At 41.9% G+C, this 24,859-nt stretch overlaps 1 protein-coding gene across 3 annotated transcripts in view; it reads right to left on the reverse strand.

The window, feature by feature from the left end:
• The window catches only part of LOC117512622 (fibulin-2-like), a 90,172-nt gene extending 70,751 nt beyond the window's left edge, over positions 1 to 19,421 (reverse strand). For all 3 annotated transcript variants that reach the window (XM_034172766.1, XM_034172767.1, XM_034172765.1), the window contains exons 1-2: positions 19,320 to 19,421; positions 9,589 to 10,990 (exon numbers count right to left, since the gene is read on the reverse strand). In XM_034172766.1, coding sequence (XP_034028657.1) covers positions 9,589 to 10,897 — 1,309 coding nt within the window. In that variant the 5' untranslated portion in view covers positions 10,898 to 10,990; positions 19,320 to 19,421. The remainder of the gene's footprint in view (positions 1 to 9,588; positions 10,991 to 19,319) is intronic.
• Positions 19,422 to 24,859: the final 5,438 nt, after the last annotated feature.

Consider the following 24,859-nt stretch of genomic DNA (forward strand, 5'->3'; position numbering starts at 1 on the left):
AAATGAAATAAACTGAATTGAAATTAAGCGTCCCCTTGGCCTTCTCCAGCAGATGAGGTCCTCAACACTGAGGCCCCTCATGGCGCGGCGCCACAGCAAAACACCTCCGTGTTGATAACCATTCGTAAGATTCAGGTTGTTTTCGATGGCTTTCAGTCGAGTGAGTATCCGAGAAATTGTTTAACAGCTGGGCATGTTCAAACTTGTCCTGTAATGCTTCCAACGGAGGTGTTTTTCTGTGGCGCCGCGCGATGAGCGGCTGGGTGGCGACGCGCGAATCCGTCCGCACGTCTTTCATTACAAAATCTCCTTTAACAGTGGAATGTCCGGATAAACTGCTGATCCCGACCTCTTCTGAAACTTCTCTGCTCTCTCACGACATCCTGGTTCAACAGAGGCTTAAATTTGGAAGTTTTCAGCTCGAAACAGACTGACGACGGCGGCTCGGGGCGCGGCGCGCCATCCAGCTCTGTGGGCTGTCCTTAAAGCGATAGTAACACGCCTTAATCTCTCATCAGCCGTTAAAATTTTCACCGAAAACCGTCTGAATTTCTCAAATGGTGTCCACTTGGATGTGCCTTACAGTTTCTGAAAAAATTTTGATCAAGCAAAGCGCCAGTCTCTCAGGAAGAAGTCAGACAAAGGAATTCCGACGAGGGGGGTGGACCAGTGCTCACTCAAAGCCTGCCCACAGGCGAATGACGCAACCGACAGGCGTGAAAAAACTCACGCATGCGCACGAGGGTTCAAGCTTGTCTGACGCAATCACACGTGATTCAAATCCATATGGTTTTTGAAAAAAATAATAAGGTCGGATACTTTTCTAATAGACCTTTGGGGTGACCAAAAATACTGGCACATGAGAGTGACAGGTGTAGTTCAAAAGTAATAAAAATAAATCAGGCTGTATTACTTTAATATGATACTTTATCTAACCAACTGCATTTTTAATGTAATGTATAAGCAGCTCTCTAAGCCCTGATTATATATTCTACAGTGCTTTAATTTTTGAAGGAATAGCTGGACTTTATCCGAATGCACTAAGAAACAGCGTGGAAATCAGTTGAGACCACATCATTCGAAAAAAAAAACATTTTTCCATTGAACAAAGAGCTTGCTAATCAACATTTGGTCTGTTTTACATTTTACCCAGACTTGACCTGAGCCTGAAGCATTCCTTCACACAGTGTGAAGGCCACAGCAGCAGCAATCAGCTAAAACTACATTCTACAACTTTAAGATTGTAAATAAACTTGACAGGCACCTCTGGCATTCCAACAGCAGATATACTGTACATGCCTATGGAGGCTGGTGACAGGCACTGAAATGGAAGAAAAATCCTAACAGGTCTCAACAAAAATGAAACAGCTCCATATAGCTGCTCACAGAACAAAAGAGAAAAATAAAAAACCAACACAGCCTTATTCCCAAATAGATGAAATTCTTTTTTTTTCCTCAAAATTCTACACACAATACCCCATAATGACAGTGAGATAAAGGCTTTTTGAGATTTTTGCAATTAAAAAAAAACAAACAAGAAATCACGTGTACATACGTATTCACAGCCTTTGCCATGTTTCCACTGATCATCCTTGAGATGTTTCTACAGCTTAACTGGAGTCCACCTGGGGTAAATTCAGTTGATTGGACATGATTACGTTGGTCACTCTGTCAGAGCTCCAGCATTTGTCTTTGGAGAGAGGACAGCCTTCTAGAAGGACAACCACCTCTGCAGTAATCCACCAATCAGGCCTGTATGGTAGAGTGGCCAGATGGAAGCCACTCCTTAATAAAAGGCACATGGCAGCCCACCTGGAGTTTGCCAAAAGTCACTTGAAGGACTCTCAGATCATGAGAAACAAAATTCTCAGGTTGGATGAGAAAAAGATTGAACTCTTTGGCGTGAATGTAAAGCATCATGTTTGGAGGAAACCAGGCACCATCTCTACAGTAAAGCATGGTGGTGGCAGCATCATGCTGTGGGAATGTTTTTCAGCAGCAGGAACTAGGAGACTAGTCAGTATTGACATAGAGACATCCTGGATGAAAACCTGCTAAAGAGCGCTCTTGACTTCAGACTGAGGCAACGGTTCATCTTTCAGCAGGACAGTGACCCTAAGCACACAACCAAGATATCAAAGGAGTGGCTTCAGGACAACTCTGTGAATGTCTCTGAGTGACCAAGCCAGAGCCCAGACCTGAATTTGGTTGACATCTCTGCAGAGATCTGACAATGGCTGTACACCAACACTCTCCATTCAACCTGATGGAGCTTGTGAGGTGCTGCAAAGAGGAATGAGCAAAACTGCCCAAAGATAGGTGCACCAAGCTTGTGGCATCATATTCAAGAAGACTTGAGGTTGTATTTGCTGCCAAAGGAGCAACAAGTATTGAGCAAAGGGTGTGAATACTTATGTACATGTGATTTCTTAGTTTTTTATTTTTAATAAATTTGAAAAAAAAAATTCAAAAAATGTTTTTCATGTTGTCATTATGGGGTGTTGTGAGTAGAATTTTGAGGGAATAATATTAATTTACTCCATTTTGGAATAAGGTTGTAATATAACAAAATTTGGAAAAAGTGAATACTTTCCAGATGCACTGCATATACCACTTGCACCCAGCATGTTCAATACAGATTCATGCAAATCACCTCTTTGTGATTTACGGAGAGCATAATATATGGTTCTGTGTGGCTGTGGTACTCGATTAATTCTAAAATTTGACCACTTTAACCTTGACTGATATAAAGCTCTTCCGCCATGTTTAATTTGTAATGTTAAACAGTTATGACCTTGAGTTTGACCTTTCCAAGTCATCCAAGGTCTAATGTGACAAAGAGAGAGATTTATATGTGGATATTTTTTCTCAAAATCAAATCACTTTGCCCTTGGCTGACCCTCTGTCATTTCACCAAATGTGGCCCAAATTGGACAGACACACAAGATGGAAAACAATTCCCTGCTGTGTGGATACTATCACAGCTTTATTTAGTAATTCAGTCACCAAGGCATGTATAAGGGCATTGAATATATTAACCTTGTCCATCCATCCATCCATTTTCTTCCGCTTTATCCGGAGTCGGGTCGCAGGGGCAGCAGCTCAAGCAAAGCCGCCCAGACCTCCCGATCCACACACACTTCCCCCAGCTCCTCCGGGGGAACCCCAAGGCATTCCCAAGCCAGCTGAGAGATGTAGTCCCTCCAGCGTGTCCTGGGTCTTCCCCGGGGCCTCCTCCCAATGGGACGTGCCCGGAACACCTCTCCAGCGAGGCGTCCAGGGGGCATCCGGAAAAGATGCCTGAGCCACCTCAACTGACTCCTTTCGATGTGGAGGAGCAGCGGCTCGACTCCGAGCTCCTCTCGAGTGACCGAGCTCCTCACCCTATCTCTAAGGGAGCACCCAGCCACCCTGCGGAGGAAACTCATCTCGGCCGCTTGTACTCGCGATCTCGTTCTTTCAGTCATGAGCCAAATCTCATGACCATAGGTGAGGATCGGAACGTAGATCGATCGGTAAATCGAGAGCTTTGCCCCCCTACTCAGCTCTCTCTTCACCACGATGGTCCGATACAGCGACCGCATCACTGCAGATGCTGCACCGATCCGTCTATCGATCTCACGCTCCATCCGTCCCTCACTCGTGAATAAGACCCCGAGATACTTAAACTCCTCCACTTGAGGCAAGGACACTCCACCGACCTGAAGAGGGCAAAGCACCTTTTTCCGGTCGAGAACCATGGCCTCGGATTTTGAGGTGCTGATTTCATCCCGGACGCTTCACACTCGGCTGCAAACCGCCCCAGTGCACGCTGAAGGTCCTGATTTGATGAAGCCAACAGAACCACATCGTCCGCAAATAGCAGAGACGAGATTCTGTGGTTCCCAAACCAGACCCCCTCTACACCCTGGCTGCGCCTAGAAATTCTGTCCATAAAAATAATGAACAGAACCGGTGACAAAGGGCAGCCCTGGCGGAGGCCAACATGCACTGGAAACAGGTTTGACTTACTACCGGCAATGCGAACCATGCTCCTGCTGCGGTCGTACAGGGACCGGATAGCCCTTAGCAAAGGACCCCGCATCCCGTACTACCGGAGCACTCCCCACAGGGTGCCCCGAGAGACACAGTCGAACGCCTTCTCCAGATCCACAAAACACATGTGGACTGGTTGGGTGAACTCCCATGAACCCTCGATCACCCGATAGAGTGTTTAGAGCTGGTCCAGTGTGCCGCGACCAGGACGAAAACCACACTGCTCCTCCTGAATCCGAGGTTCGACCATCGGTCGAATTCTCCTCTCCAGTACCCTGGAATAGACCTTACCGGGGAGGCTGAGGAGTGTGATCCCCCTATAGTTGGAACACACCCTCCGGTCCCCCTTCTTAAACGGAGGGACCACCACCCCGGTCTGCCAATCCAGAGGCACTGTCCCCAATTGCCAAGCGATGTTACAGAGGCGTGTCAGCCAAGACAGTCCCACAACATCCAGAGACTTAAGGTACTCAGGACGGATTTCATCCACCCCAGGAGCCTTGCCACCGAGGAGCTTTCTAACCACCTCGGTGACTTCGGCCTGGGTAATGGATGAGTCCGCCTCTGAGTCCCCAGTCTCTGCTTCCTCTTCGGAAGACCTTGTTTTCAGTTTAATTAACTGACTTCTTGGGGAAGTATTACAATACATACAAGATCATCTTACTTATTATTAAGCAAATACGAGTGTTTGCCAGCATGAGCAGTTAGAATTTAGTTAAAGTTAGATTTACATGGAGGTAAAGCATTGCAAATTTGGATTAAGATTATTAAGGTTGTGTGTCTGTAATTTCTCTTGATACTTTGTAGATGGCACTTTCCTTTCACCCAGAAAGAATGTTCTTAGATTTTGCAGTGTATGAGGCCAGCCACTTGATAGCCTAATTACTTGGTTCCTAATCACATTTCATGCTGGAGATCTTTGGTTAAATTATAAATTAAATGAGGTCACTATCCACTAATTGTCTTTGCCTGGTGTCCCAGCATCACAGAGCTCCTCAGTGTATTTTACACACCTAATGGAAATGCCATGCTTTTTTAAGATTTAATGTTTTAACTCTGTGACTCCACTTGTGTGTTTGTCTATCAGCAGGACTATACCAGAACCAGTCAAGAAATATACAATAAATTTGCATGGTGATCTGGATCTAGTCAAGAAAATTATCAAACCTGGGACACATGTTGACCCCACAAATATATAGTGGAGAAAAGCACTGAAATAAAGAGACATAATATTGAAGAAAAGAGCACATTTATCATAATTTCTTTGAAATAACCTTATTAAATCATATATCACATTGCATATCAGTGATTCCCAAAGTGTGGGTCGCATCCCCCCTGTTGGGCTGTGAAGGTACTGTGGTTGGATTGAAAATAAAAATAAAAATTAAATAAAAATTGAAAAACTCTGATTTTGAAATTGTCCAAAGATATCCATGATTATTTTAAAAAAGTACTCCAAAGTATAGATAGATAGATAGATAGATAGATAGATAGATAGATAGATAGATAGATAGATAGATAGATAGATAGATAGATAGATAGATAGATAGATAGATAGATAGATAGATAGATAGATAGATAGATAGACAGACAGACAGACAGACAGACAGACAGACAGACAGATAGATAGATAGATAGATAGATATACCTTATCACATGTCTGTTTATGCATCATGCCTCGATGTATCTGTACTCAGCCCGAGTCCGAAGGACGAGCAGATACGAGGTCTATTAGAAAAGTATCCGACCTTATTATTTTTTTCAAAAACCATATGGATTTGAATCACGTGTGATTACATCAGACATGCTTGAACCCTCGTGGGCATGCGAGAGTTTTTTCACGCCTGTCGGTTACGTCATTCGCCTGTGGGCAGTGTTTGAGTGAGGAGTGGCCCACACTCTCGTCGATTTTTTCATTGTTTAGGAATGGCTCAGAGACTGCTGCTTTGTTTGATCAAAATGTTTTCAAAACTGTAAGGCACAACTGAGTGGACACCATTCGATAAATTCAGCTGCTTTTCAGTAAAAATTTTAACGGCTGATGAGAGATTTTGGTCTGGTAGTGTCGCCGTAAGGACGGCCCACGGTGCCTGACGGTGATCTGCGCTTCGAGGCGGCAGCGTCTCACCGTTTCAAATTGAAAACTTCCACATTTCAGGCTCTGTTGACCCAGTAAGTCGTCAGAGAACAGAGAACTTTCAGAAGAAGTTGGCATGAGGAGTTTATTCGGACATTCCATTGTTAACGGACATTTTGTAATGAAAGAACGTGCGGGCAGAGTCGCATGTCGGGCCGGACCCGACCGCGGGGGGTCGCGACAGGAAAAACACCTCCATTGGAAACCTTAACGGGCAAGTTGGAACATGCCCAAGCTGTTAAACAATTTCTCAGTTACTCACTTGTTGAAAGCCATCAAAAGCCGCCTGAATTTCACAAATGGTTTTCAACACGGAGGTGTTTTTCCTGTCGCGGCGCACACAGATTTGCTGAGTCGTCACGGAAACGACTCAGGGAATTTGCGCGCATGTCTTTCATTAAAAAATGTCCTTAAACAGTGGAATAGGATAGGAACAGGATATATATATGGGGCTTGGCGTAATGGCTGTAGCACTTTAAACGCTGACTGAGATATACGAGGTCTGTTTTTTTAAAAAACTATATGGATTTGAATCATGTGCGCTTGCATCAGGCAAGCTTGAACCTTCGTGCGCATGTGTGGGTTTTTTCACGCCTGTCGCTTGCGTCATTCGCCTGTGAGCAGGCTTTGAAAGAGCACTGGTCCACCCCCCTCGTCGGATTTTCATTGTCAGGGAAATGGCTGAGCGATTGGAGCAGCGCTGAATCAAATTTTTCCAGAAACTGTGAGAGACAGTCAGATGGAAACCATTCGGAAGATTCAGACGGCTTTCAGTGAGGATACTCTGGGCGTCACACAGATTAAGGACCATTACAACCGGATTAAAGACGGCCCACAGCGGCGCAGGGTGCGCGGCGGTCCGAGCGGCCATCGTCAGGCTGAAACGACCAGATCATTTCCAAAGTGAAGGCTGTGTTGATCCGGGACATTGTCTGACTACAAGAGAAATTGCAGAAGAGGTGGACATCAGCACTTTTGCAGCACGCTCCACTGTTACAGGAGATTTTGTAATGAAAGACGTGCGGAGGAATTCGCGCGTTGGGATGGAGCCGTGTAATGGTGCACAACAAAAAGCATGTCCGTGTTGGAAGTCTCACAGGACAAGTTGTGACATGCCCAGCTGTTACACAATTTCTCGGATACTCACTCGACTGAAAAGCCACTGAAAGCCGTCTGAATCTTCCGAATGGTTTCCAACACGGAGGTGTTTTTTGTTGTGCGCATGATTCAAATCCATATAGTTTTTTAAAAAAATAAAAATGTTGGATAGTTTTCTAACAGACCTCGTATGCTATTTTAAAAAAAGAGAGAAGTAATCAAATGTTTTCATTTATAAAGTGCCATGACATTGTGATAATTTACAGTCTAGCAATGACAGTGTTAGGTTGTAACACGTTGTTCTTTTCCCTCTCTCACATCCTGTCGTTTGAGGAGGAATTCATAATCACTTGCTACAAGCTGGCAGTAATCCAGGAAAAACAATCACCCATGGAAATGCTGTGTTCCCTAGATAGCTCTTATCTACCTCAGAAGTGAAAAGGATGTGTTCAGTGTCTGATTAGTGTGCAGGGAATGCTTTGTTAATGTCTCCAAATCTCTGCAACCAAGTTTGCTGTTGTCCATAAATAGTGCAGCACAAAATTATAAGCACAATTGTGCAATTATACAAGCACATCCTTATAAGTATTAATCTGTTATATATGCACATTTTTGACATGGATGAAATTGCATGTCTGGACAATCAGTTGAAATGCAGACATTCTTTCATGCATATCAGTTTTTCAATTATTCTTTAAAATAATTCTAGTAACTAGAAGAATAAGAGGTTTTTGGGTTTATTGTCAGGAATGCTTCAACACTCGTCCCTTTGATGTCTATTAAATTGTTGTTTTGGAATGTGGGGTGGGTGGGGGACGTACCTGCACAAAGTAAAGCTTTGAGAAGTGGTGGTGTAGTGTGCTGTATTCTGTTCGGCCGTTCATATTTGCTGACATAGATGTTGTCATTCAACTGTAATTTTAGTGTGGAATTATTCACACGTTACAAGTTTCTATAGACTCTAATGGAACACTTTGACAGAAAGTGACGGGTTGCTGTGGTAATGACCAAACACAACAAAACTCACCCGAACTCAGTAACAAGGATGGCATATTTTGGGCTGAAATTACAGACTCCAAGTTTCTCTTTCGTCCAAAAAACATTTTGTCCTAAATATGACCAGAAACACCTGTTCTGATCTTTGACCCACATGAAATGATCGTTGGCTGTGTGTCAGTAACCACTGAGGCCACAGAGCATATTTTGGGATTAAATTACTCAAGGATTCCAAGTTCCTATTTGCTCAGTTTTTCTTTAAAAATGCCCCCCCCCCCCCCCCCCCCCCCCCAAAAAAAAAACGTTTTGACCTCTGACTGGTGAAATTATCCCTAACTGTGTTCTGTGTTTCAGAAAAAAATATCAAAAAAATAAACTTTACAAAATGTCAACACAGATCATGTCTACGTTCAACTTATGTTGATGTAATGCAGAAGATAACTGGGTTTTATATGACGACTGAGTGGATCCTTGTCATTTGATGGGTGCTTTGTATGTCACGTGACATGATTTAGTTGTTCCATTTACCGTGCAAATTTGGTTCCATACATTTTGTACCATTGCACGCTGCGAACCCCGCCCACACACACACTAGTGGGGGCGGTGTTTAGCTAAACATGGCAGAGTTTGTTTTGCTGACAGACGATGATTTGAATTAGCTAATTGACGCTGCTAATTCTAACACACACACACACACACACACACACACACACACAAAAATACAAATCCAGTACGCCATAAGTCATATGGAGGTATGAAGAGCTGTTAGGATGAAAAGCTGGACAAATTTCTGACGTGATTTTTCGCTGGACTGAGGACGTACACAAGGTCTTTTTTTGCAAGTATCATGGACTACATCGTCAGAATTATTTTGGAACAATCTAACTGTTTTTCCAAGTTGACTGAGGACAATTTTGGACTCCTATGTAAAGTTCATGTTGGACTGTCCAGTACTGTCAAAGCAGCAGTGATGCACCAAAATGTAAGTCCCTTTTCATTTGTTTATAAATTAATATAATATCAAATGACAAGGATCTATTTTAGCAATTATATAAAACAAATAATGAATGTTTTTACATTCTTTTAAATGGTACGAATATTCAATGTGGTGAAATATGAAATGTACCATTCAACGAGGCAAAATATTCATGAAATATTCGTACCATTGAACTCATAAACATTCATTATTTGTATATTATATGTTATATACTAAAATCAAAATTATACAACCGCTCCAAACAAATCTGCTCAGGATCAGATTGTTCCATCGTGGGTTGTGCACCACTGGAAGAACTGGCCTTGTGATTTCTATTCAAACATACCTTCTGTGTATCTTTCCACATCCTGGGCCTGGTAGTTGTTCAGGGTGTGAGACTGTCTGTGCGGCTGCTCTCCTTCCGCCATGACTCTTTCTAGAGTTCTGCTGGTAGAACCTTGCTGGACTATGAGATATGCTCCTTGCTTCACTTTACTAACATCCTGCCTGTGTTCCTCTGAGACTTTATTTTGTTGTTTCTGGCCTACTGAGGGAGACCCGTGACTACCCTGGCCGTGTTTGCGATGGCCAATGTGTCTGACGCTCTTGTTGCCATGGGCAGTTGCTGTTTCCTGCACCACGCTGTCCCTGTTATGTCTAATGGTCTGTTCACCACCTTCTTGTTGGGTCCGGTGGTTCTCTGTGGTGACTGTAGTTGTAGTTAGTGGGGTCGATGTTTCTTTCTGAGCTCCAGTAGTAGTTGGATCTATGTTGAATTTGACCTCATCCTTTCCATCCCTGTCTTGATGGGAGTTTTTTTGTTTGCCTCTCAACTCTTGCCTCCTGTCATCATGGGAGATAAAGGAACTGGAGCTTGACTCTGGGTAGGTTTGTGGTACTGCAGTAGATTCCAGTGGTTGGGCCCGATCTTGGACAGTGGAAGATGTAGGCTCCACCAGTGTGTAGTCATAATCCTCTGTGCCAGAACTGGGTGGGTCCGGCTTATATAGGGGCAGAGTGTTTCCCAGCGGCAGCTTGGAAAGTGGTTCTAGAGGACTCATGTGTCGGCTGTCACGATTGTCTGACAAAGGGTTGTTGTTCTTGGTGGTGGTAACTCGTTGGGGCTCATGTGCACCTTGTAGGTGACAGCCAGGGATGGGTAAGCACATCAGCTGCCCACCTTCATTTGGACAGTGGCACACCTGGCATGGGTCGATCTGAAAAGAGTGACCTGCATCATACTTCTTGTTGCCATGGATACAGCCAACTCGTCTACATTGTGGGCATCCATCTGCAGGTTGGGAGACATCAATGCAGTTTTGTGGAATTTCAGGGCAGGGAATGAAATGACAGGTTATCTTTCCTCCTCCCTGAGGACAAGAACATTCAGTGCTTCCGAAGTCCACAAAGTAAGATTCCCCTTCAGGGACTTTCCCTTTCTGGAACCCAGCTTGGACACAATCATAGTACTGGTAGCCCTCACAGGTGCAGCCCCTCTGTATACAGGTGGGGCAACAGGGGGCTTTACCAACAACCATCTCGATGCAGTTCTCCAGAACAGGACAGTTTGCACCTGTGCAGTCTCTCTGGCTCAGACAAACGTGCACCCGCAGCACAAGCCAACATAAAAACAGTGCTGCACTCTGAATGTACATTTTTCAGCGTCTAAACAGGATATAAATCGAAACAGAATTCTCCTCTTCAGGCTTGATTGTGATCCAGATGAGAAAGAATTAGTGTCTTTCAACCTGTGAAAGTAGAGTGATGATAGATACAGAGGAATTATAACTGTTTCATGGTGCACTGCCTGATAACAATCAGCGTCGTACTATTATTTTGTTTTTTATTATTTTAACACACGTGATTAAAATCACCTTTTAGGCTTCATAACCCTTTGACCACCTTCCAAATGTTCATTTTTCCATGCCTACTCTTGGAAATGTGGCCAAAGTAAATCCGACTGAGGTAAGGGAATTGTACACAATAATAACCCAACCAAAATTACCAGCTGTTGAAAAAACAGTGCTGCAATAACAAAGCCTCCCTTCTGTAGGAACACTGCCTGCCATATGAACACAGCTTCTAATTGAGGCGAACAGAAAACTGATTATCTGAGGTACAATTTTCAGTATTTGTAACTCTCCTAAAAACAAGTGTGTTTCCTTGGAATGCAGTAGTAGACATACTAGTTAACCTAAAGGTCAGCTTTGCCAACCACTAATCTGCTGAAATATTACCTGTGATTACACTAAACAAACAAACCAAAAAAAAAAAAAAAATTAGCTGAAGCTAACCACTAATTTTTATGATATGAATTTAGATCAGATAATAATCAAGATATAGAAAATTTATTAACTGAACAAATAAGATTAAACAGTAGTTTACATTCAACATATTCCCAGTACAGAAAATATTAAATTAATTTACTAATATAAGCAACAGGTTGGTCATCATCATGTCCCACAGCAGGCTGTACTCAAGGTTCTTGAAATGGAGCAACAGTTCCACCTGGTGGAGATTTACCAATAATGCCAGTCCAAAAGAATTTTGCCACGATTTCTAGTAAGAAATATTATGAAATAAAAATACACATGGCTAAATAATTTTAAGAATGTAATTAATGCATTTATTCTGGCTTGACCTCTTGCTCCTCCACCTCCTCGAGGTGATGCCTGTTCATTTATTGGATTAGTGTATTAAACTCCAATAGGAACTTTACAGTTTAATGTTTTTCAATATTACACTTGATTAAAAAATGCTTGCGGAACTAATATTAGCATAACAAAATTTAGTGGAAGCTAACTGGTCCACTAACGGTTTTTAAAGTAAATTGAAAAGCTAATCCACTCATGAAAAATTTGGCTTTGCTAATTAACTGTCAGCTGATTAGCTGAACTATGCCCACCACTGAGGACACCTGCTAACATTCACAATGAGTATTTCCTCATGCCCACCTTTGCAATAAAATAGAAGAAAATAGAGTGAATAAAAAATAACATTTGCCAATGTTTCCAGCTTTCTTGTATACAGTGTATCCAGAATGTATTAACAGTGCTTCACTTTTTCTACATTTTGTCATGTTACAGCCTTATTGCAAAATGGATGAAATTCATTTTTCCCCTCAAAATTCTACACACAATACCCTGTAATGACAATATGAAAAAATTTTGCATATATATATATATATATATATATATATATATATATATATATATATATATATATATACACCCACACACATACACATACATACAGTTGTGCTCAAAAAGTTTATATACCCTGGCAGAATTTTTGCTTTTTTGGCCATTTTTAAGAGAATATTAATGACAACACAAAAGTTTTTTTTTTCACTCATGGTTAGTGGGTGAAGCCATTTATTGTCAAACAATTGTGTTTCCTCTTTTTAAATCAAAATGACAAGATAACTACCCAAATTAACCTGATCCAAAGTTTACATACCCCTGTTATTAATACTTTGTATTGCCCCCTTTAACATCAGTGACAGCTTGGAGCCTTTTGTGATAGTTGTGGACGAGGCTCTCTGATGGTAAAGCTGCCACTGAATTTACATAAATTACAAAGAAATACAAACAATATGGCACTCTATCGTAAATCTGCATGGAGTAGCCAGTTCTCAAAAACACAGTGACTGTGCAAGAAGGAGAAGAGTGAGGAAAGCCACCAAGACACCCAGACAACCCAGGAGAAGCTTTGGGCTTATGTGGCTGTGATTGGAGAAATTGTGCACAGTGCAAGCTTCTGTCTGACCCTTGTCGAGAGGGTCAGACAGAAGTCAGACTACCAGAGCAAAAAATTTTAGCTGAGGAAGCTTCTGCGATTTGAAGCGAAACGTCCTTGCGTCAAGCAACCCAGTCCAGTCAAAGATTCAAGCTTCTCTACTATTTGATACCAAAGGTTTCCCACTTTGTCTCTTGTTTTCCGCACAGTTCCATAATTGATGACATGTTCAATCTACACTCCTCTTCTTTGGATTACAGCTGCAACACGCACAAGAGGGATGAAAAAGAAATTCAGAGAATCCCTCTTGAGATGTGTGGCAGTGTCATCACAAACTTCAATGTGTGTGTTGCAGCTGTAATCCAAAGAAGAGGAACGTGGATTGAACATGTCATCAATTATTAAACTGTGCGGAAAACAAGAGACAAAGTGGGAAACCTTTGGTATCAAATGTTAATTTGATGCTTCTGTTACAAGTCTGTAAATAAAATTTTCCAATAAGATCTTATTTCAAAAACTTGTATACGATCAAAAAGTAGTAACACTTTATTGGCCCACCCTGTACTGTATATAAAATCCTAAGAAATCATATGGTCATAAGTATTCACAGCCTTTGCCATGAAGCTGGAAATTGAGCTCAGGTGGGGCAACAGGGAGACTTTCAAGTCCAGACTTAAGACGCACTTATTTTCCCTTTCATATGGCTAGCATACTGGTACAGTTTTGTTTTACGCTTTTTACTCTTTTAATTTATTCATTAGTAATTGGAGCGGGCTGCGGCCTCAACTTTACCTAAATTCTGGGTCTTTTAGTGAAGTTTAGGGCTAGTGACCGGTGATCACCTTAGTATTTCTCTGTTTTTCTTGTTGTTTAATGCTGACAAATTATACAGTATTTTTTGTCTTTCTGATGCCTGATTGTTTATTCCTCTCTGTTTAAGGTGCAGCTCCATCCATAGATGGGAGCTGTATTCGTGTTGGCGATCCTCCTGTCCTGTGCGCCAATAGCATTTCTTGTATATTCGTCCATGAAGTTTTCTATAATTTATGTTTTGTAGCATGGCCCAAGCAGAGGGTCACCCCTTTGCGTCTGGTCTTCTTGAGGTTTCTTCCTCAGAGGGAGTTTTTCCTTACCACTGTTGCTCTGGAGGTTGGTAAGGTTAGACCTTACCTGTGTGAAGCGCTTTGAGGCAATTCTGTGGTGATTTGACGCTATATAAATGAAAATAAATTGGAAAATTGAAAATCCTGTTTCCACTGATCATCCTTGAGATGTCTGTACAGCTTAATTGGAGTCAGTTGATTGGACATGATTTAGAAAGGCACATACCTGTCTACATATAAGGTCCCACAGTTGACAGTGTATGTCAGAGCACAAACCAAGCATGAAGTCAAAGGAATTGTCTGTAGACCTCTGAGCTAGGATTGTCTCGAGGTACAAATCTAGGGAAGGATACCAAAACATTTCTGCTGCTTTGAAGGTACCAATGAGCACAGTGGCCTCCATTGTCTGTAAATGGAAGAAGGTCAGATCCACCAGGACTCTTCCTAGAGCTGGACGCCCATCTAAACTGAGCATTCGGGGGAGAAGGGCCTTAGTCAGGGAGGTGACCAAGAACCCAATGGTCACTCTGTCAGAGCTCCAGCATTCAGGAGAACCTTCCAAAAGGACAAAGATCTCTGCAGCAATCCACCAATCAGGCCTGTATGGCAGAGTGGCCAGATGGAAGCCACTCCTTAGTAAAAGGCACATGGCAGCCAGCCTGGACTTTGAAAAAGCCACCTAAAGGACTTTCAGACCATGAGAAACAACATTCAGCAAAGATTGAACTCTTTGGTGTGAATACCAGACGTCATGTTTGGAGGAAACAAGACACCATCCCTATAGTGAAGCATGGTGGTGGCAGCATCATGCTGTGGGGATGTTTTTCAGCAGCAGGAACTGGGAGACTAGTCAGGATTGAAGGAAGGTTCAGTGCAGCAATGTACAGAGACATCCTGGATGAAAACCTGCTCCAGAGCGCTCTTGCCCTCAGACTGGGGCGATGGTTCATCTTTCAGCAGGACAATGACCCTAAGCACACAGCTAAGACATCAAAAGAGCAGCTTCAGGACAACTCTGTGAATGTCCTTGAGTGGACCAGCCAGAGCCCAGACCATTCAACCTGATGGAGCTTGAGATGGATGTGCTGTAAAGAGGAATGAGCAAAAACTGCCCAAAGATAGGTGCACCAAGCTTATGGGATCATATTCAAGAAGACTTGAGGCTGTAATTGCTTCCAAAAGTGCATCAGCAAAGTATTGAGCAAAGGGTGTGAATACTTATGTACACGTGATTTCTTAGTAATTTAATTTTTAATAAATTTCCAAAAAAAAAAAAAAAAACTTGAATAACTGGAATAAGGCTGTAACATAACAAAATGTGGTAAAAGTGAAGTGCTGTGAATACTTTCCAGGTGCACCGCATCACGACTTGCCGTGAGACCAGGTTGGAACACATGTTGTCTATTCGACTTTTTCTTCCTTTCCCCATTGCTTGCATTTGTGACCTTTGTACCCGCCAGTGTGGCATTTCATGCTAAAATGTCTAGATCAAAGATCACCTCAGAATTGTCCTACATGACACAAGTGTCAAACTATTTTGATAATTCCTGTTGAAATGCTTCTAGTTTTGTGGCACCTAGCTCTCATCATGAGCTGGTATTACATTGTTTCCTAAACTGTACAACCTTGGGACATGCTGAGTGATTCCTGTTTACAAGGGAGTCACAGAAGTCAAAGAATTTAACAAATGTTCTTCAAGTAAAACTGGACTCAAGGTCTCTGGGGTATAATGGAGATAACTGCTGCAACAGATGTGAAAGCATTTTCCTACAAGTTGTAATTTCTGATGTTCGCACAAAAATGTAAAGACCTGTTGACAGTGGCGGCTCCAGAGATTTTTATTTTTACTTGATGGGGCCAGATGACATTATTATTTTGTTAAACATGGATTATTAAACATGGAACGGTGCATTTTTTAAATAAATGTCATTCAGTCTTCCAACAGGACACAAATGCAAATTTGTAAAATTGGTGAAAACATACAGGCAGAACCACAGACTATATATATATATATATATATATATATATATATATATATATATATATATATATATATATATATATATATATATATATATACACACACACACCATAGACTGAGTTAGCTATTACCAAGATGTAGCTATCTTGGCAATAGCTAACTTTATCTAACTTCTGGCCAATCCCTAAATGGGTAAAGGGCTGAAACTTGGCCAAGACTGACTGACAAGACCTGTGCGGGATGAATGAAACCCAAAAATACTTACTTATCTCATAGTTACCAATTTTTTCAATTTTCAATTCAATTTCAATTTATTTTCATTTGTATAGCGCCAAATCACAACAGAGTTGCCTCAAGCTAACTAAGGCTAACAGGCTATGTAAACGTGGTTAAGGTTTACACATATTTTTGTGGATTGAGTGTTAATTTTCATAACAGGTGGCTTGGGTGCAGGTATTAAAGACTATGACCAGCATAAAACCTCAGTAACTGGGACACAATCACTGGAGCTAACATCACCAAGCTATTGATTGCTGCTAATTAGTGCTACTGGCATTAACAAAAAAAATTAATAATACTGAAATTTAACTCAATAATAAAAATACTGGACTACAGATTTCTTAGGTGGTCTGTTAGTACAATTAACCACACAGTAAGCCATATCATCTCAGATATTTGTCACGATATGTCCAGAAAGGACAAATGCATTAGTCTACAGTAGCTAGTGGCTGGCCTGACACAGTAACTGCCACTCAAAGTGACCGAATCCCTTAATATTCATAAATTTATGGAAAAAATAGCTTTGTAAAAATTAAAATAATATGAGGTCTGTGAGAAAAGTAACGGACCTTTTTATTTTTTTCAAAAACTATATGGATTTGATTCATATGTTTTTACGTCAGCCAAGCTTGAACCTTCGTGCGCATGCGTGAGTTTTTCCACGCCTGTCGGTTGCGTCATTCGCCTGTGGGCACGCCTTGTGGGAGGAGTGGTCCAGCCCCCTCGTTGGATTTTCATTGTCAGGAAATGGCGGAATGATTTGGGCTTTTTTTCCCATCAGAATTTTTTCAGAAACTGTTAGAGACAAGCAGCTGGAAACCATTTGAAAAATTTATCTGGCTTTCTGTGAAAATTTTACGGGCTTCACAGAGAATAAGGAGTGTTACTACAGCTTTAAGGACACCCCCACAATGGCGCAGTTGGAAACTTTAACACTGAGCTCCATGAAGATAAACTCTCTTTTAGAGCCATCATCAAGTGTCCAAGTGATCAGAACTGCATGTTTTGATACTTCCGTGTTGGCTTCATATTTCAGCAACAGATTGTTCATTGTGAGAAACAGAGGCTGGATTTCAAAGGGTAAATATTTATAGTATGGCGGTGTTATGATCGGGTGAAGGAAATTCTTTGGGGGGGGGGTATTTTATGTCCACAAGCACTAACAATCGGCACATTTTGTCATCAGTGGAGTGAAGCTGGAACAACAGAAAGTGTAAGCAGCTACATTTAGGACCAAATGATGTCTTTGCAGACATTACATCTTCCTACCAAATCCTGCAAAGTTTAAATAGCACATGTGCGTATAACTGCAGATTTGCCACTGCTGACCTGTAAAAGTGAACCCAGATTCAGAATACGTGCGTGTTTTATTAGTCTGAAAATTCATAATAAAGACAAACATGAAAGAAAACATGCATTGAACTGAACCTTAAAATACTGCAAGCACGTGACATTCCAACAGCAATATATATATATATATATATATATATATATATATATATATATATATATATATATATATATATATATATATATATATACTCAACAAAAATATAAACGCAACACTTTTGGTTTTGCTCCCATTTTGTATGAGATGAACTCAAAGATCTAAAACTTTTTCCACATACACAATATCACCATTTCTCTCAAATATTGCTCACAAACCAGTATAAATCTGTGATAGTGAGCACTTCTCCTTTGCTGAGATAATCCATCCCACCTCACAGGTGTGCCATACCAAGATGCTGATTAGACACCATGATTACTGCACAGGTGTGCCTTAGACTGCCCACAATAAAAGGCCACTCTGAAAGGTGCAGTTTTATCACACAGCACAATGCCACAGATGTCGCAAGATTTGAGGGAGCGTGCAATTGGCATGCTGACAGCAGGAATGTCAACCAGAGCTGTTGCTCGTGTATTGAATGTTCATTTCTCTACCATAAGCCGTCTCCAAAGGCGTTTCAGAGAATTTGGCAGTACATCCAACCAGCCTCACAACCGCAGACCACGTGTAACCACACCAGCCCAGGACCTCCACATCCAGCATGTTCACCTCCAAGATCGTCTGAGACCAGCCACTCGGACCGCTGCTGAAACAATCGTTTTGCATAACCAAAGAATTTCTGCACAAACTGTCAGAAACCGTCTCAGGGAAGCTCATCTGCATGCTCATCGTCCTCATCGGGGTCTCGACCTGACTCCAGTTCGTCGTCGTAACCGACTTGAGTGGGCAAATGCTCACATTCACTGGCATTTGGCACATTGGAAAGGTGTTCTCTTCACGGATGATGCGAAGGAGATGTGTTGCACTGCATGAGGCAAATGGTGGTCACACCAGATACTGACTGTTATCCCCCCCCCCCCCCCCCCCCCCCCCAGTAAAATAAAACTGCACCTTTCAGAGTGGCCTTTTATTGTGGGCAGTCTAAGGCACACCTGTGCACTAATCATGGTGTCTAATCAGCATCTTGATATGGCACACCTGTGAGGTGGGATGGATTATCTCAGCAAAGAAGTGCTCACTATCACAGATTTAAACTGGTTTGTGAACAATATTTGAGGGAAATGGTGATATTGTGTATGTGGAAAAAGTTTTAGATCTTTGACTTCATCTCATACAAAATGGGAGCAAAACCAAAAGTGTTGCGTTTATATTTTGTTGTTTCACGCCGCGCGTGCACGTGCAAGCACACTAATCACTGCAAATAGGAATTTTTTCGTGGATTATCGCTAAATGATGCGCGTCACTGTGTGACCTGAACAAAGCAGGAAATTTCACACGCTGAATAAAGAATAATCCTCGCCTTCTTTTCCTCGTGACGTCACGGTATCAACCGATCTAATATTAGATCAAACGAGAAATATATAAAATTAAATATTTTCTTTGGCTGTGCCTCGCAAGACGACCCTGATGGGGAAAATCAGACAAAGCTGTGATCTGATTAAAACATATAAAGTTGCTGTATTGCCTACCTTCGGTGCTTGATCTTGCAGCGTTGGTCTGCTGGAAAAGAAAACTTGTAAAGTTTCGGGGCTCCATCGGATCGATGTGGGAGGCGGGGAACCCCCCCCCCCTCACTTTTTTTTTTTTTTTTTTTTAAGAGGGCGGGACAAACTTGTGAATGGAAATATATTCCCAACTCCTTGGGAATAAATTCTAACACTTGTCTCTGAATTAAAATCATATATACTTCTTCTCTTTAAAAAAAAAGGAGGCGGGGAACCCCCCCTCCCTTTTTTTTTAATTTTATTTTTATTTTTTTAAGAGGGCGGGCCAAGCTTGTGAATGGAAATATATTCCCAACTCTTTGGGAATAAATTCTAACACTTGTCCCTGAATTAAAATCATACATACTTCTTTTCTTTAAAAATAAATAAATAAATAAATAAGTGTGTTCCATCTCAAATCGTGTCAGCATTTTTTTTTTTTTTATCTTACATCCACGTTGGCAAAACTTGCACCGAAATGATTCCAGGCTGTTTTTCCTAAAGCATCCAATCCTTATTGACAGACTTAATGAAACTCATGCAAGTTGTCATTACACAACTGTGATAACTTATTTAATTATGTGAATTGAATGTCCTGCTGCACAGGAGTCACACTGCAAGCTACACTTTGGCTGTTTCTGGGTTGGGCTTGTTCTTTCTTCTTTCTTTATTGTTTATTTGATGAGGACAATGCACGTTAATGAACACTTTGTACAGTTTCATACCATTGTGTAAATACGCCAGATTTAACTAAAAGCTACTTTCCATCTGTAGTCCTCAGACACACAACAACCAATAATTATATTAAATACACAACATTATACACATCTTACCTGTGTTGACAGGTCTGATTGTTTTTGAGCCATTTTTTTTAAGTTCATTTTTAAAAGCACTCAGGGTGGGACTGTCTCGTATAGTTGTTGGAAGGCTGTTCCAGTTTGTACAACCCTTCAGAGAAATGGCGTTTTATCCTGTGGCAGTTCGTCTAAAGTTGGAAATCAGGTCAGCGCATTTATGGGAGCATGCAGTGGTTCTGGGTCCTGGATATCAACCACCCAGCCACACAAGAAGTCCATCACCACTATTTAGAAGTATAAATGGGCAGAATTTATATAGCACTTTTCCATCTGCATTAGATGCTCAAAATGCTTTACACATCAATGCCTCACATTCACCCCGATGTGAGGGTGCTACCATACAGGGCGCCCACCGGGAGCAACGAGGGGATTAAGGACCTTGCCCAAGGGCCCTTAGTGATTTTCTGGTCAGGCTGGGATTTGAACCAAGGATCCTTTGGTCTCAAGCCCAACGCTTAACCACTAGACCAGGGGTGGCCAAGTTCGGTCCTCGAGAGCCACCTTCCTGACACTCTTAGTTGTCTCCCTGCTCCAACACACCTGAATCCAGACTCCTTTCATTGGATTCAGGTGTGTTGGAGCAGGGAGACAACTAAGAGTGTCAGTGGATTCAGGTGTGTTGGAGCAGGGAGACAACTAAGAGTGTCAGGAAGGTGGCTCTCGAGGACCGAACTTGGCCACCCCTGCACTAGACCATCACCTCCCCAACTATCCATCTGTCTGCTGCAGCCAGGTTGGCCTTCTCCAGCTGATAGGGATCTGAGGCACTTGTGTCCAGGATCATTCCCAGAGAAACAGATGGCCAAAATGTCATAGCTGATGTTCCTTCACAATGCAAGTGACACTCCTCAATTCAATGCAGTTTCAATGTGCAATGGCTTGCAAAAGTATTCAGCCCCTTGGTATTTCACAAATTTTAATTTGTTTATGGCATTTCAAATACAAAAAGTAAATCAGGCTTCTCGATCTAAAAATTTCTAAAATTTTCTTTCTTAGACTCAAACTGAAAGCAAATCTCTACAATGTGATATAAATTAATTAAAAATAGAAAAGTCAAGATGATGGGTCGCATAAGTAATTGGTCCCTTTGGTATAATACCTCTAAATAATCAGTTTAATTACCAGTTTCCTTCAGATAAGTCAGGGGATGGATGCATGAACATTTCCAAGTCACTGAACATTTCTTGAACTTTAATTACATCAGTTATGAAGAAATACAAATAGTATGGCACTCTATGGCAAATCTGTGTGGATTAGACAGTTCTCAAAAACTGACTGTGCAAGAAGGAGAGAGTGAGGAAAGCCACCAAGACACCCAGACAACCCAGATGAAGTTACAGGCTTCTGTGGCTGTGATTGGGGAAATTGTGCATGCAAGTTTTGCATTTTGTATCCCAAGTTATGTCAAGCACATTCCCAGCAATCCCAAAGTGATTCTCCAACTTATGGAGTAGTATCTTAGTCTCCCTAAGTAACCGTTCCTTTGACACAAAGTAATTCCAGTGATAATCAAAGATCCTCCCAGCCTAATACCAAAGATATCTATTTGTAGTCTTATAGGTCACTCATTAGTCTCACAGCCATACAGCAAGACCAGAGGCACCAGGACATGACTTTAACCCTCATTCTCTTCCAAAGATATTGGAATCACTAAACGCGTCCACCAGCTCTTTCCACGTATCTCTTGATCTCAAAGGCTGAGGATGCAAAGACTTGAATGTCACAGATAAGGTAAGTGTCTCTGCAAGTTTGACACTTTCAGCACGTACAGATCTACTTCTGATAGCCTAGTTGAAGCCTTGGATCTTAGTCTCGTTGCAGGACAGTTGCAAACCCAGACACTCCAACTCCTCACTGAGCTTCTCAAGCACTGTGGGGACCATCCATTGACAATCACAGTCTTGTCCATGAAGTCAAAGTAAACCTTTCCTCACCAACAAAAGCACCCAAGAAGCTGGTTTCCACAGCCTTGCTCAGTATATCCAATCCATGCAAGCACAACTGTGACATATGTCACAGACGTCTGAAACGAATGGTTTCAGGCAAAAATTCTGCATAGGGCAGGAGAATTTCTGCATGCACAGGGACGGACAAAGTTCGACCTTCAGGCTTATTGTGTGACTGTTGTGAATGAATACTGATAAAAGCTGCTTCTGCAGACGCATAGATTGATCACACAGACACAAAGGATGGCGAGCCTATTTTTTTCAGAGGTCTCCCCTGACTAATCAATGACAGATGAGCCAGTGGATCCATTATTTGCTTTCTACATTCATTAAAATGGATGAAAAAAACAGCTGCGCAAGTCTCAGATGCATAAGACCCCCCCCCAACCCTGAGATATCAATGTCTCTCATCTAAATAACTCACAATAACAGTTCAATTCAAACTGATGAAGGAGGCTGCTGTCACCCTTTCCCTTCATTTTGCAAAAATATTTTGCATGTCAAGATGATCAAGATATACAAATTTAATGAAATGAACAAATTAAAGTAAACAATAGTAGAGTATTGGGACTCAGCACAAAGCAGTGAACGTGTCATTGCTAGTTTCCAACCAACATACTTGCCTTTTTTTACATTCAGTGCACACGTTCTTTAAACAGCGTGTATGCAGATGTTCCTGCTGAGGTAAGTGAATCTCTACCTAAGTTCAACAGTTTTCACTGCATACACATACACTCCCGATGGCCGAGTCAAAGCATCGTTGAATGCCTCGATATAAGTCTTGATCCAGGACAAATGCAAAGTTTATGAAGTCATGAGGTTGTTGGGCAAAGGTGTTTGGCAAAGCCAGTGTCTTTGCAGGAGAGCAATGGTACAAGTCTTTAAAGTCGTGGTGCTTCCTGTCTTATTGTATGTTTATGAGATCTGGACACTACCCAGTGACTTCAGGCGAAGACTAGACAGGGTTCCTGCAGGTCCTTAAAAAGTCTTACTGTATTCATTACTCTAACAATAAGGCCTTAAATGGTATTAAAATGTCTAAACCATTCTTTCAAAAGTCTTAACAATGCCAACACATAGGAAGTAGGATTTTAGTTTAGCTTTGATAACCATTAATCTGCTAACTGAAAATTTAACTGATCCGGCATGATCCAGCACTGAAGTGGCTCAGTGTTGAGGGCCCCAATGGCTGATAAAGCCAAGGGACACCCATGTTTCACCTGGCAATGACAGATACATGGTTACTCTTGAGAGGCGGGGATGGATCAGTTGTTTGTCTGGGCGGTTATCACCCACGACCGATGGGTGTCTCTGTGGTGTGGTGGATACAGGGATGTGCTTTGCCAGCACATGCTCCAAGAATTGACTTAACAGTGCTGGAAAGTGCTCCGAAGTGCTGGTGGACTGTTATTGTGAGACAGCAGAAAGCAATTGCACCATAGACCAACAATAAAACCTCAGTCTTAAGTCCACTGCAGGGTTTTTCTGCTATTAATCTGGTATGGTATTCAGATGCACCTTACATAGGTGGGTTCATGATGTGCAAATAAACTGTGTACCCGTAACAAAACTGAATTAAATACAGCAATTAAATGGAAAACTTCGCCTTCACTGTTTTACCTCAGGGAGCTTTGGTGGCTGATCTCTGCTCGCACGCTTTCATACACTGTGTGCAGATCAGTTAACTTGCCAGAAAACCTCTTGCATGAGTCCGCTGTCAAAATAACGGTGCACGTGATTCCAGTGCAATGCAGCTCTTAAAGGTGATCACATGCGACTCTGATTGGTGTATTTGTATGACACAATTGAGGGTGGAAATATATTTTCTTTTAAACTCATGTAGACAACTGGCTACGTCATAAACGTACGCGGGTCGGCTGAAACATTTTGCCTCATGGCCAATTATTTCCAAGCAAGCAAGATCCTCACATGAGTCACATATCTGCTTGGAATGTTCTCTGTCAGACAGTGTCATAACATTTCCACATGGTCACCTTCCCTCACCACACTACTTACACCAATGTCAGACAAATTTTGGCATCGGGTGTCTTTTCTCGACACCAGCGACACACAGCTGCTTGCAGCTCTACATCATTAGTGTCGGAGGGTGCGAGATGCGGATTGTACTGCAGATGTGGAAAGATGTCATAAATTTGAGCTACTGCGATGTACATCTCCATTTTTTGCAGACTACTGTGATTATGTGTTAATTCTAAGGTGATTCTGTGCATGCCTGAAATGGCAAATGAAAAAACTGGGGGGTGTAGCGGTACTCAATAAGCAACCAGTTGGAATCAGTTTCACTTTGATATTATGCTTGCTAGTGAAATAACTACATTGGGGCAGCGTGGTGGCCAAGCGGTCAGTGTGCTTCTTCTCACAATGGAAGGTTCCTTATTCACGTCTCCATGTAATGTGGAGATGCATCAGGAAGGGCATCTGGTGTAAAACCTGTGCCAAATCAACAGGTAAGAAAAACATCAACTTGTACATGAAAATCCCAGTAGATCAGCAGTTTCTGAAATACTCAGACCAGCCCATCTGGCACAACAACAACCACATCACGTTCAAAGTTACTTAAATCCCCTTTCTTCCCCCATTCTGATGGTCGGTTTGAACAACAGCAAGTCATCTTCACCACATCTAGATACCTAAATGCATTGAATTGCTGCCATGTGACTGGCTCATTAGCTGTTTGTGTTAACAAGCAGTTGAACAAATG

Source organism: Thalassophryne amazonica, chromosome 6 (genome assembly GCF_902500255.1).
Source record: "Thalassophryne amazonica chromosome 6, fThaAma1.1, whole genome shotgun sequence".
Lineage (NCBI taxonomy): Eukaryota > Metazoa > Chordata > Actinopteri > Batrachoidiformes > Batrachoididae > Thalassophryne > Thalassophryne amazonica.